The 14,376-nt window shown below is 47.4% G+C and overlaps 1 protein-coding gene across 1 annotated transcript in view; it reads left to right on the forward strand.

Moving 5' to 3' along the window:
- s1pr2 (sphingosine-1-phosphate receptor 2) overlaps positions 1-10,610 on the forward strand; it is a 48,867-nt gene extending 38,257 nt beyond the window's left edge. Inside the window, exons 2-3 of the mRNA XM_063187260.1 lie at positions 5,212-6,257; positions 7,319-10,610. Coding sequence (XP_063043330.1) covers positions 5,451-6,257; positions 7,319-7,690 — 1,179 coding nt within the window. The 5' untranslated portion in view covers positions 5,212-5,450 and the 3' untranslated portion in view covers positions 7,691-10,610. The remainder of the gene's footprint in view (positions 1-5,211; positions 6,258-7,318) is intronic.
- The last annotated feature ends 3,766 nt before the right edge of the window (positions 10,611-14,376 follow it).

Below are 14,376 nucleotides of genomic sequence, written 5' to 3' on the forward strand. Positions count from 1 at the left end.
GAGTGGAGGGAGGGGGTAGGAGAGGAGAGGAGTAGAGGAGGATAGAGGGGGATAGAGGAGAGGAGAGGAGAGAAGGATAGAGGAGAGCAGGGGATGGCAGAGCTGCCAGGATGGAGAGGAGAGGAGAGGAGAGGGGGATAGAGTTGACCAGGGGAGGGAGGAGAGGAGTGGAGAGAGGAGAGGAGTGGAATAAAGGAGGAGAGGAGAGGAGAGGGGGATAGAGTTGACCAGGGGAGGGGGGGATAGAGGAGAGCAGGGAAGGGAGCGAGGGAGGGAGGGAGGAGAGGAGAGGAGAGGTGGATAGAGGAGAGCAGGGGAGGGAGGACAGTTGACTGTGGGGGGAGAGAAGAGAGGGGATAGAGTTGACCAGGGGAGGGATGGAGGAATGTAGGAGGGGAGAGGAGAGAGGGATAGAGGAGAGCAGGGGATGATAGCGTGTTGGGTGTGGGGGGAGAAGAGGAGAGGAGGAGAGGAGAGGAGAGGGGAAGAGACGAGAGAGGAGGGAAGAGGAGAGCAGGGGAGGGGATGGGAGAGGAGAGGATAGAGGAGGATGGCAAAGCTGTGAGGACAGGGAGTTGCCCGGGAGGGGATAGGAGGAGAGCAGAGAGCAGGAGAGGATAGACAGTTGACCGGAGGGAGAAGAGGAGAGGAGTTTAGAAGAGAGGAGTGGAAGGAACGAAGCATAAGGGAGGGTATAGAGTTGATCAGGGGGAGAGGAGGGGGGAACAGAGAGAGTGCAGGAGAGGGGTGAGAATAGAGTTGACTGGGAGATGGAGGAGAAGAGAGGAGAGGAGGATAGATAGTTGACTGTGGGGGTAGAGAATGAGAAGAGGGCAGGGAGAGTAACAGGAGAGGTGAGAGGAGGAGAGGAGGGACAGGAGAGCGGAGGGGCATAGAGTGTTGAGGGAAGGGTGACGGTGGTCGTGCTCAGCTGCGTTTGAGTTTCGCCGAGAGCCAACCTGCCTCCCAGTCAGACAACTCAGCCCATTGACTGAATAGCCCGATTGAATTAGCTGCATTGCACTTCATTACATTACAGTACGTCTGGCAGACACTTAAATCAAATCTGCTCAGTTAGGAATGCAAGTTGCGGTCACATTTACAGGACACATAGTTTGGTGATTTCAAAAAGCTGATAGCAGTGTAATTCCATACTTAAGGACCTAAGACTTGGACTGGATGTACTTGGCCAGCAGTTTCACTGGTGCAGTAGTCTCTAAATTCAGTAGATGGATGACATTAATCCATTTTAGCCTGGAAACACATATACGCTGCATTCAGGCTCTTGAGATTTGAGGTTGTATTATTTAAAATGTGGGTATGTTAGAGCTGGATGAACACAGTCTAATGCAAAATGAGGATCCTTCTTTTAAATGCACCTTATTTCATGTCTGTATGTGCCTGGGAGGCTGAGAAGGCAGCGGGCACCCTTTCCCAAAAAGGGCTTAGACTAAAATGGGTTAAGCACTGATACCTAAGCCCTGGGTCACGTAAGGCCAGATCCTAACTTGACCTACAGTGAAACTGCCCACCGCCCAGTAAGTCACACTGTGACTGACTCACATACCATAGCTGCTGAGATCAGCTAACAGATGGCATTTACGTACAACTAGACATGTCAGTGTATAAATTGTGTGTATGTGTGTGTATGTGCGTGTATGTGTGTAGTGTGTGTGCGTGTGTTTTTGTGTGTGTACGTGCATGCGTGCGTGCGTGCGTGCGTGTTTTTGTGTGTGTACGTGCGTGTTTTTGTGTGTGTGTACGTGCGTACATGTTTTTGTGTGTGTGTGCTTGTGTGTGTGTGTGTGCACAGTCATCTACCAGATCTAGCTGTCTCCACTCTCCAGGGGAAGATTTGTCAGTTGATGCAGTTTGATGAGACAAGGAGCTTTGACATTTCCTGCGTCTGGCTCCAATGAAAGAGGCAGGAAGTGAGTAGCTGACTTTAGTTTCAGTAGACCTTGAGTAAGGCGGCCCAAAAGCAGCTCTGGGGTGCATTTCTGGAAAGCGTAGTTGTTAGCATTTAGTAACTTCGGTAGTTGCCAATGGGAAATTGCATTGTAACCAACAAAGTAGCTAACATAGTTAGCAACTACGCTTTCCAGAAATGCACCCCAGAGAGCGGTGCGGTAGACAGCGAAAACGGGGCCTTGAATGAGACACTGCCGATCTGTGGTCTGATGGGCGAAATGGCTGATGGAGATAAGAGGGAAGCGGTTGAGGAACCCTCTCCAGGAACATTTCATACCGAATCTATCTGATGCTACCGTGTGATAAAGCGTAGAGATATTTACCAGGGACGGTTAAAAGGAAGAGAATCTCCAGAGAATCTTTCATGTTGCAATTCTGTTGAGTTCTGCTGCTTAGCAAATACATGTCGTATCATTGATCACTCAAATGTTTCAGTATTGGGTCAGTGTGTTATAAAATTGCAGTGAGGTGTTTGTAGGGCCGCCGACAGATTTGGCCGGGCCCGGGACAAAGTCAGCCCACCCATACATATACCCAATATAATGAGGACCCACTATTCTGGGCTCCCTTTCTTCCTGGGCCTGAGTCAACTGACCCCTTTGTCCCCTCCGGTCGCTTCCCAGGGCATTTGCTTACATTTGTTTACACTTCATCTGCTAATCACGTTCACTTATTCATCAGTGGTCTTAAAGAAACATTTTGATTGCATGGTTGGTCTGGACTTTTATTCTGAAGCATGCGTTTTGAGCATGTAGGGACAGTATTGGCTTATCGTTAAGGACCCAACCTTGGCTTTTAAGACTGTGTTTATTATGGTAATGATTAGTGTGTGTGTGTGTGTGTGTGTGTGTGTGTGTGTGTGTGTGTGTGTGTGTGTGTGTGTGTGTGTGTGTGTGTGTGTGTGTGTGTGTGTGTGTGTGTGTGTGTGTGTGTGTGTGTGTGTGTGTGTGTGTGTGTGTGATAAGCATATTTTAATGAGACCACACAAGCATTAGCCTTGATGTTGTTTTAAGGAGGGGGGTTTCACTTGTCCCTTGTTACGCCACTCTGCTCCAATGAGGTTTAACTTTACACCCAACAACCCTTCACATGATGGCCGAATGTTTTGACAACAGCCTTGATCCTTTTGTGCCTCGTTCTGAAGCGGTGAAACTGGATTTTGGGGACATTGAAGCTTACAAATAGTAAAAACACAGCTGCTTGCTGAACGCCAAACACATTTTTCCGATGAACTTGCTTTAGTGACGACTTAACAAGTTGGTTCTTGAAGCGATATCTTCAGTCTTTACAAACAAAAACGGTAAATGTGTACAATGAGTCACCTATTTCAAAATGTTTTCTGGCCAGCCCTTGCTGCAAGCAGGCCCGTAGCGTAGCCAGTCTCACAACTAAACAAAATTGTTATTGAAGCAATCGGGCTGTAAACAATGTGGTTAATAATACTCTGAGTCACATATTTCAAAATGGCGGCTGGAAAAACATAATTTCCCGCATGTGAGGTGGTCTGGACTTACCCTGTCGTTTGTAACGGCTGCTTGCACTTCTTATCAAGGCAGGATTGGACGCGAGGCCGACAACACACGAAACCAAAAAACTTCTCAATTTTCTCAACAAAAAAAGGTCAGTTGTCATGTGGCCAGGACCTAGATCACATTACATTACACTTAGCTGACTGTTTTATGCAAACAAAGCGATGTACAGTTATGTTCGTTACAGTCCCTGGACCATGGATGGAGGTGTAGGGAGATGTAAGGGACTCGGGGTGGGATTCGAACCCGCAAACCTCTGATCTTCAGATTGGTTCTGATCTCCCCAACTAACAATTTAGGTCAAGGCTGCCCATGGCAGGATATCCTCAGTGTGGCTCTATTGTAAAGGTGTTACAAATGAGAAAACAATTGGGCCTAGTCAGTGGAGTGGAGTGGACTGATGATGTGAAGGATCCAGCTTAGGCTCTTTTGTTAAAAAAAAAAAAAAACTTGGTGTGATTTTCATTACAGTACAGTTGCTTCATCTTCCTGTCCTGTCCCCAAACAAAGCCTGGCAGTGATACAAAATATGGAACTGTGTGGGTGTGAAATATGAACCACACACACACACACACATACTGTACACAGACTCTCTCTCTCTCTCTCTCTCTCTCTCTCTCTCTCTCTCTCTCTCTCTCTCTCTCTCTCTCTCTCTCTCTCTCTCTCTCTCTCTCTCTCTCTCTCTCTCTCTCTCTCTCTCTCTCTCTCTCTCTCTCTCTAACACACACACACACACACACTCGCACGCGCACACACACACACACACACACACGCACACGCACACACACATTTCCACACAATAGTACTGGATGTCCAGCCTTTTCCCCAAATCTCGAGGGAGCGTGTCGGGCCTCGTCTCGTATGAATACAGTCAGAGGGTTTGCTCGGTGAATTCCAGCTCCGCTCTGAGCTGAGCTGCGTGAGTCTCCCTTCTAACTCTTACTCAACATTGGCCCAGATAGAGACGAGAGCCGTCTGTGAGAACAAGTCAGCCTCCCTCCCTCCCAACCTCCCAATCTCCCTCCCGCCAATCCCACCCCCAGTCCTACTCCCACTCCTCCGCCTCACGAGGCCGACTGGGAGTTTGATGTGCCTTTGACTCATCAGAGGCATGGTGTTACAGGCAAAAACATTCACGCACGCACGCACGCACGCACGCACGCACGCACGCACACACACACACACACACACACACACATTCTCTGTAGGACACACTCTCTCTCTCTCTCTCTCTCTCTCTCTCTTTCTCACACACACACACACAATCATATACATGTACCCACGTACAGCTCTGATCACAAGCACGCACGTAGTCTTTGTGCGTGGGGAAATGATGCGTTTCCTGCAAACGGATGTTTAAAGGTTTTGTGTGAAGTGTGCTCCTGGTGTTTTTTTTTTGTCGGCTCTTGTCACTCCTAAACACGTTTCTCACCTGCATGCATGTGGTTACATTTATAGACTGGAGGGACCAAATGTTTGTGTGTGTCCATGGAGATGTTCAAGCGCTGTGCAGGAGTATGTTTTTAATGATGTGAATGAGTACTGGTCAGAATGTTACGACAACAAAAAGTCTAAAGAGTTCCGTGCTTCATAAGAATACTCTGTGGACTTTTAGAATCTTGCATTGTTGTAGAGCGCATTCTATAACACTCACTCCTTCAGTAGAGATTCTAACCTTATACTCTTGTTCTCTGTCTGTGTCCTGTTACAGGTGACCTGTTGGAGCATCTGGGTCTTTGAAGACGTGCCACTGGGAGAGACCTTCTCCTCTCCTCCATCCATTACCACTCCACCTCAACTACCAAGACGACTCCCATCCCCGTACACCACTTCTCGCCTCCTCCACACCCTCCCCACACCCTGATCGGGGTGAAAGCAGCATGACCACTGGCCCCGAGGCGTCCAAGCAGCAGCAGCAGAGGCGAGCGTGCGCGTAGTAGCAGCGTGTAAATGACTAGTTCTGGAGCAGCAGCAGCAGCAGCAGCAGCCAGCAACGCAGCAGCAGCAGCAGCCGGCGCGGTGCTGACCTCCTCGTCGTGCCAGGCCGTCGCCATGAGCAAGAGCAAGTATTCGCAGTACTACAACAAGACGGTGATCCAGGAGCACTACCTCATCGCCAAGAACATGACGCAGGCCGAGCTGGAGCTGCGCATGCACCGCAAGGACTCGCTGAGCTCGCTCAGCATCTTCTTCGTGGTCATCTGCAGCATCATCATCCTGGAGAACCTGCTGGTGCTGGTGGCCGTCTTCCGCAACAAGAAGTTCCACTCGGCCATGTTCTTCTTCATCGGCAACCTGGCCTTCTCCGACCTGCTGGCCGGCTCGGCGTACATCGCCAACCTCTGCCTGTCGGGCCCGCAGACCTTCCAGCTGGTGCCCGTGCAGTGGTTCATCCGCGAGGGCACGGCCTTCATCGCGCTGGCCGCCTCCGTCTTCAGCCTGCTGGCTATCGCTATCGAGCGCTACATCGCCATTACGAAGGTCAAGGTGTACGGCTCCAACAAGAATTGCCGCATGTTCCTGCTGATCTCCGCCTGCTGGGTGACTTCGATCCTGCTGGGCGGCCTGCCCATCATCGGCTGGAACTGCATCAACGACATCGAGGACTGCTCGGCGGTGCTGCCGCTCAACTCCAAGCGCTACATCCTGTTCGTGGTGGCCATCTTCAGCATCATCCTGCTGTCCATCGTGGTGCTCTACGTGCGCATCTACCTGATCGTGCGCCACTCGCACCAGGAGACGGCCGCCAACTCGCAGGTAAGGGGCTGCTGCTGGGAAACTGCCTTACAACTGTAGTGTTTACAATATGTGTACACGTCCACCATTAAAACAGGTGCCGGATCAAAAAAATGATGTACAGCAAAGAAAAAAGAAGGAAAAATCTGCATACAGTTGTTGATGCTCACTGATTTATTAAGGCAACTTTTTTTACCTCAAACAGCCTTCGTCTGGTGTCGGTACCTATAAATCAGTGACCAGCGACAGTGTGCGAATGTTCCCTCTTTTTCCTTGAATTGCCTACAGCCTCACAATACAGTACATGTAGTGCAGCCTGTTTGGTGGCCATGGTCACTCAGCATCATCCTGGCCTCCAGAACATGTGGCCGCTGACTCGCAGGAACAATAGGGCTGTGGGGAACGTGCCTTACACCCTCACGATACAATAGAAGTGTTTCGAAAAAGGATGAGAATGCGGTGCGTGCACGTCACTAATTCAGGTGCTGAATGACTTAGACAAATAAAAACAGAAGGGAACTGAAATGAAATAATAAAGGTCCGCAACACTGATCAAAGGGTTTAATGGCACGAGATTCTGCACGCTCAGTCCTTCATGAAAGGGTAACCTTGCCGTTAAACTTTTTGGGAGGGGCCCTGCCGTGGCCAACGGGTAGGGCACTCGCCTGCCATACGGCTGACCCGGATTCGATTCCCGGCCCGGGTCCTTTGCCGACCCCTCGCCGTCTCTCCCATTTCGCTTCCTGTCCACCTCTCACACTGTGTGTGTGTGTGTGTGTGTGTGTGTGTGTGTGTGTGTGTGTTTGAACTTCCCGTAAAGCATCTTTGAGTACCGTGAAAAGCGCTATAGAAAACAGATGTATTATCACTATTTTTAATTATTAATTAAAAATTATTGATCATTATTGTTGTTATTATTATATTATTATTGTCATTGACTTCATTTTGTTTTTGTTTATCCCCCCCTTCCTGGCTAGCGCTATACAAAACGGTATTATCACTATTATTAATTATTATTATCGTTGTTGTTGTTATTATTGTCATTGACGTCATTTTGCTTTGCATCCCCTTCTCCTCCGTAGGCGTACTCGCTGCTGAAGACGGTGACCATCGTGCTGGGCGTCTTCATCGTGTGCTGGCTGCCGGCGTTCACCGTGCTGCTGCTGGACACGTCCTGCCACATGTCCACCTGCCCCATCCTGCAGAAGGCCGACATCTTCTTCGGCTTCGCCACGCTCAACTCGGCGCTCAACCCGCTCATCTACACGCTGCGCAGCAAGGACATGCGGAAGGAGTTCCTGCGCGTGCTGTGCTGCTACTGGGGCCTGCTGGGCGGCACGGCCGACCACTGCGTGCCCCTCAAGAGCTCCAGCTCCCTGGACCACTGCACCAACAAGCACGAGCACCAGACCATGCCAATCATGTCCAATCAGGACTGCACCACCTGCGTTTGAGACTCTCTCTCTCTCTACTCTCTACTCTACTCTCCTCTACTATCCTGTCTTCTCGTCTCGCCTCTCTCCCGACACGCTCACGCCGCCGCCTCTGGTAGCCCCCTCCAAGACTCCAACCATCACCCTCCTCCCCACTCGACCACCACTCCACCACTCCACCACTCCACTACTCCACCCCGGACATGAGGGATTGGGGATTTCAGAGTGCGAGCCGAGTGAATGTATGTGACGGAGAAATACAAAGTGTGTGTGTGTGCGCGTGTGTGTCTGTGTGTGTGAGAGCATGACTGAGTGTGTGTGTGTATGTGTGTGTGCGTGTGTCTGGGAGGGTGCACTGATGAGCTAAGAGGACTCAGAGGGTAACGGGGCTCACGGGGGGTGAAAGGCGATCCAACGCAATGGCCGTCGAAGGTCAAGGCCGTCCAGAAGCTGCATATACTGATGGTCAGAGCCCACCACACACACACACACACACACACACACACACACACACACACACACACACACACACACACACACACACACACACTGCTGCAGACTGCAGACTGCTGTTCTATGTTCTGCAGCAGTCACACCTGTGTTGAGTTCTCCATCGGTCTTAAGGTTCCCCTGTCTTCCTTAACAGGACGTGTGGTAGAACTATCGCATTAGCCATTCCTGGGGGGAAGCGCTCACTTGCTCGCCCAGAAATGGACTTGTTGAAGGGTATGCCTGCTTTTGATCTCTTGTCATGTCAACGTTCAAACAATCAAACAGTCGTTGTCTTTTGTGTTGGCATTCTCTGCTCAATGACTTGTGACTCAACGTTTAAAGTCTTACAAAAATGTTTTTCTTATCTTTCGAAGCCAAAAAGCCCTAAATATGTGGTAAGATTCGAGAGTTGAGTAAGAGCTTTGTACAAGCTCTTCAAGCAGTGCAAAAGCCAAATGTTATCCGCATTGCTAAGCAATGACAAAACCATTGCAGAGCTCCAAAAAAAAAAAAAAAAAGAAACCATTGCACTTTGTAGAATTGCAAGTGTGGTAATTTTTCTGTGTGACTGAGAAGGTCATCCTCGTCTTTGAAATGTGGTTTTCAAAGACACATCAGAAGAGTGGAAAAAAAAGAGAGAATATTTCCAGGAAGTGAAATGGGTGAATTTCAGCAGGTAGCTGTTCTCCTTGTGAGAGCAGAACCTGCATGACTACCCACCCTCAAATAAAAAAGAAAAATATGGCTATATATTCACTTATATACATGTGCATACGTCTAATCTACTACCCAAATACAAACATACCCTGCTTCTCCATGTATTGCATGAAATTCTAACCTTTTGTAATAAGATTTTAAAAAACCAACATAACGTGTATGACGTGTTACAATTTCAGCATTAACACCTGTATGTGTGTCCTGCTTCTATGCCCTCCTCCTCGTGCTCCGTGTCTTCTTAACTCCTCTGTCTTTTTTTACTATGCTTTCCTCTCATAAACCTTTTCCCGAGAGGAAATAAGTACATTTCCTCAAGTGAGCTGGCACTGATTTAAAAAAAAAAAAAAAAGAAAGAAAAGAAAAGAAAAGAAAATCACTTAACGACGGCTGTCCAGCTCTCTCCAACCACTGGACTGCTGCCTTTGACAATGTTGTAGCGTCACAGCGGCTGCACGTGCCTCTACTTTTGAGTGTTTTTTGTTTGTTTGTTTTTGTTTTCTTTTTTTGTTTTATAGTAAATACCATCTTGGTAAAAACACAGTTGAATGTAAGCATGAAGTGTTTGGAGCACGTTTTGTTTGGCTCCACCCATTGACAGTATTACAGCTGATGCCTGTTAACGTCGAGTGTTTGTCTGACATTGGAATTCATAGAGTTGGGTTTTTCTTTTTTCTTTTTTTTTTTGGCTCGCTCGCATTAAAAAGGATGCATACAGTACACACACTTGTGCATTTACACACTGTGAAGAAGTCTTAAATGTTTTTGAACGCCACGAGCAACACAATATCCGTTTGTATAGATGACCTAGTACACACACAGTATACACACACACACATTGAGAGGACACAGGAAGGGCTGAAGATGAGGAGGATGGAGACTTCTCTCCCGCAAAGGGTCCTACTCCCTCCTTCCTTCACTCCTCCATCATCCACTCCTCCACCGCATCTTTTCCCATCCCATCCCATCCCATCCCATCCCATTCTACCCCCCTGGCTTGAATCCGGTGTCAAATCCACCACGTTCTCTCTCTCTCTCTCTCTCTCTCTCTCTCTCTCTCTCTCTCTCTCTCTCTCTAAAGCCGCGGGGCTTCCTCTAGATGCAGGAAGTCCTGTGCGTGCGTCCGAGAGCGGTTCCTGTTGTTCAGTCAGGATGACTGACCTCATCCTCATCCCTCCGCTCTCCTGGCCTCAAACATACAATACAATAGACAGCGTAAACACAAAGCCACTGAGCGCATCTACGGAGCCAAAGTGGCTTGCCATTTGTTACACGTTTTAGGACCCCTCCTTTCTCAACCACAACATGTACATCAGTCAGGAACAGAGAAAGCACTTTGGCAGCTCCCTCAAAAAAAACTGTCTTCTGCGCTGTTCTATATATTTTTGTTACAATTTTCTTTTCTTTTTTTTTAAATAACGGTAATTAAAAAATGGTTCAAGTTTCCAAAGTCACATCCATCTGTCCCACACTCCCACATTCAGTGGTAAAACATCACCTAACCCTGTGGAACAATGTATTATTTTTTATTATAAATATATGAATATGTATGTATGTATCTATGTACAGTATGTAAGTATGTATGAGTTGTGTAAAACATATGAAACGTGTTGTGCAATAGCCATGTGTGTCTAGTAGCACGCTACCTGTGTTGACTTGGTACAAATTTAAACACTAATAGAGGTACATCAATGTTTTTGTCCTTTTTTTTATAAAATAAATGAAATTTAAGAAATATGCAGCATTCCCTCTTGTTTGTTTTTCCAATTCAGTGCCTTAATGTAAGTAAAGTAAGCAATAAAGCATATTGGTAGCACCTTTTAAAGGCATTCCAATAGACAAAAAAAATCTGCATGCAGTGTACAGACAGGCAGCATTGATAATAAGATGCATAAAGTGTGCTAAGAGCAATTTAAAGACATAGTGATGAGTTATCCTGCTGACAGGCAAACGCGACCGAAAACATTACCTCCTTGGCAGAGGTCAAAAGTGTTATAGCCACTTGTAATATGCCAAGGAATAAGAGAAAGGGGATGAGAGAAAATGATTTCGCCTGAACCAATCATATGACCCTTGGGGGAGGAATGATTCATTGAATCAAGTACCGACAGAGCAAAATGCCCAACTCGCTGTAACATGAAAAAGCTGTATGCAAAATCGGACTTGGCTCACTCCCTCCAGGCCTTGACTTCTGACAAACTGCCTATTGCTCTTGCCAGACAAGACGAGGAGAAGGGAGGAGAGGGAGAGGAGAGGGAGAGGCGTAGGAGTGCAGATGTGTAGGGGGCAAATGTGTGGGTGTGGAAGGAGAAGAAGGGAGGAGAGGAGCGGAGAGGAGAAGGGGTGATGAATAGGAGTGGCAGTGTGGGAAAGGCGTGTTTTCGGAGGCCCAAGCGGAGCTGGATGACCACAGGTCTCAAGAGTTCCTGGCCCGAGGAGGGATTCTGGGTAATGGAGAGAGAGAAACTGAGTGGGAGAGACGGCTGGAGAGAGAGAGAGAGAGAAACGAACCGAGCGGGAGAGGGTTGAGGAGAGAGAGAGTGAGAGAAACTGAGGGGGAGAGAAAGAGAGAGAGAAACAGAGCAGGAGAGAGGGCCTTGGGAGTCTGGCCTGGTTGTTGTCAGATGTCCAGGATTCCTGGGTGGGAACGCTCTGCTCTGCGCGGGCTGCAAGGGCCCTGGGAGACAGTTCTCCTGGGAACGTTGCCAACTTTTTGTTTGGTAAGGAAAGGAAGTGACATCATCAGCTGCCGGCGCAGCAACCTGCCGCAAGACTTGAAGCCACGCAGAAACAGCTGTGCCTTTCTGTGGAGCTGAGCAGAGACATGCACTCACATGAACACACTCAAACACACACAGGAACAAGAGGAAGAGCTCAAACCGGGTTGTAGTTCCTAGTGAAAGGTGTAAGCTGGTGCCAGCATTTTTTTTAGCTAAATACTGCCATCTTGTGGTCAAATTAGTAATTTGTCACTGATCACCAGAACACATGTAGGCCTACATGGAGTTCAAAAAGCCCAGCTGGGAAACTCCAACTCCCTTTGTCATTGTGACACAGCACTCCACACAAGTGTTCATTACAAACTACACACAAGGAAATTGCATTTATGCCTCACCCGTGCAACCCCTAATGCCACCCAAAAGGGAGCAGTGCGGCAGGACAGTATCACGTTCAGGGTACCTCAGTCATGGAGAAGGATGGGGGAGAGCACTGGTTAATTACTCCCTCCACCAACCTGGCGGGTCAGGAGTCGAAGCGACAACCTTTAGGCGTGTTTGATGCCCTAACCGCTTACCATGACTGCCCAAGCATTTACAATCGTAGTAAAATGCTACCACTGCAGTATCAAAACTGCAGTTTTTAAAACCACAATAGTACTGCAATACACTGCCTTATCACTACAGTATTAGTGCAGTAATTGCAATATTTTTACATTTTACATCCTACAGTAGGCTTATCAACTCAGTAGACAGTGTGTTATTTACATAATTGTAGTAGTTGATAGACATATTTTGTTGAGAAGGTTATGCAGAATAGGCTTCTCCTCCAAATGTAGGCCTATACTTGCCTACTGTTTTGGGGGTAAATTAAGCAGATGACATGTCATACAAATACTTATGGAGGGATAGGCCTACACGCTTCATTAAATCACAGCAAAAAAAATTGTGAAAGTGAAAGCCCACCTGGGAAACTCACATTGTCCTTGTGACACAGCACTCCACAATGAAATTGCATTTATGCCTCACCCGTGCAAGGGGGCAGTGCGGTGGGATGGTGCCATACTCAGGCTAGCTCAGCTCACTCACGGAGGAGGATGGGGGAGAGCACTCCTTTTTTTACTCCCCCCACTAACCTGACATATTGGGAGTCAAACCGGCAACCTTTGGGCTACAAGTCTGACACCCTAGCCGCTTACCCATGACTGCCCATTTTATATTCCATCCTTATTACAAATTTAGCCTACGGGTCAAGATCAGAATCATGCTCATTCATGTTTAGGCCCTAATTCTGATAAAGGAGAATGATTAGATTCCATGTATATCGTATCGTTTGAATTTGTCACACACACACACAAACACACACAAACACACACACACACACACACACACACACACACACACACACACACACACACACACACACACACACACACACACACACACACACACACACACACACACACACACACACACACACACACACACAACCTATGGAACTGCTCCACGCAACTGCACCTTACCTGCACTCTCTGATCTCCACTTCCAAGAACTGCTTGCACTATGAGACTTGCACCTCCAACTATGCTGCTAAATGCTGCTACTTGACCACTGGACTACAATGGACCATGTTGGACGATAAAGTGTAGTACAGCACAGCTTTGATTTTTGTATTCCACTATTGGACTGGACCTGCACTACCCCACAAGAACACACACACACACGCGCGCACACGCACACGCACGCACGCACGCACGCACGCATGCACGCACGCACGCACGCACGCACGCACGCACGCACACACACACACACTGTACCAGGGTCTGCACCTTAACTGCACTATACCTCAGTCCCGGAACATACACACACCATTGCTGCTGTCACTGTTATTATTTCTATTATTGTAATGTCTACTTCTATATTTATCTCATCTTCTGTTTACATGTTCAATGTTGAATGTTAAATGTTAAATGTTCATTTGGACTGTATTTATTATTGACCACTTATTGTTACCAGTCCATCACTGTCACCTGTCATGTCTTGCACTTTATGTCAGTCTGTAAAATGTCAGTCTTATATATCTTGTCCTGACATGGTATTGAGAGAAAACGTAGCCTAATTTAATTTCCCTTGTATGTCTTGTGCATATGAAGAAAGTGACAATAAAAGCTGACTTGACTTGACTTGACTTGTCATTATTTTTATATACATAATTAACAGGCTACGTTTTTCATGCATAAGCAGAAATGACGAAAGAATCAGCCTCTCTTTCATATTTTATTTCAGAAATGGCTTCGTAGATTTAGAGAGTAGAGTAGAGTAGAGTATCATTTATTGATCCCAGGGGGAAATGAAGGTGTCAAGTAGCATACACACATAGGCCTACATAAATAAAGACATTGCCCACGAGACATTACACACATACTTATAAAATAACCATATATAGCTCACTGTTACATACATTTAGCCAAGGCATCTTTCTCTCTCTCTCTCTCTCTCTCTCTCTCTCTCTCTCTCTCTCTCTCTCTCTCTCTCTCTCTCTCTCTCTCTCTCTCTCTCTCTCTCTCTCTCTCTCTCTCGCACACACACACACACACACACACACACACACACACACACACACACACACACACACACACACACACACACCCAACCACTCACACACATACCAAAGTGTCCACAGTGTCACATGTGCCTTAGCTGAGGGGCACATAGAAGCCAAGTCAAAGTGATCAACAAAGTGTCCAGGAGTATCAGTAGTCTCTCTGCCTACAACGTCCCTTG

Source organism: Engraulis encrasicolus, chromosome 2 (assembly GCF_034702125.1).
Source record: "Engraulis encrasicolus isolate BLACKSEA-1 chromosome 2, IST_EnEncr_1.0, whole genome shotgun sequence".
NCBI classification, from domain to species: Eukaryota; Metazoa; Chordata; class Actinopteri; order Clupeiformes; family Engraulidae; genus Engraulis; species Engraulis encrasicolus.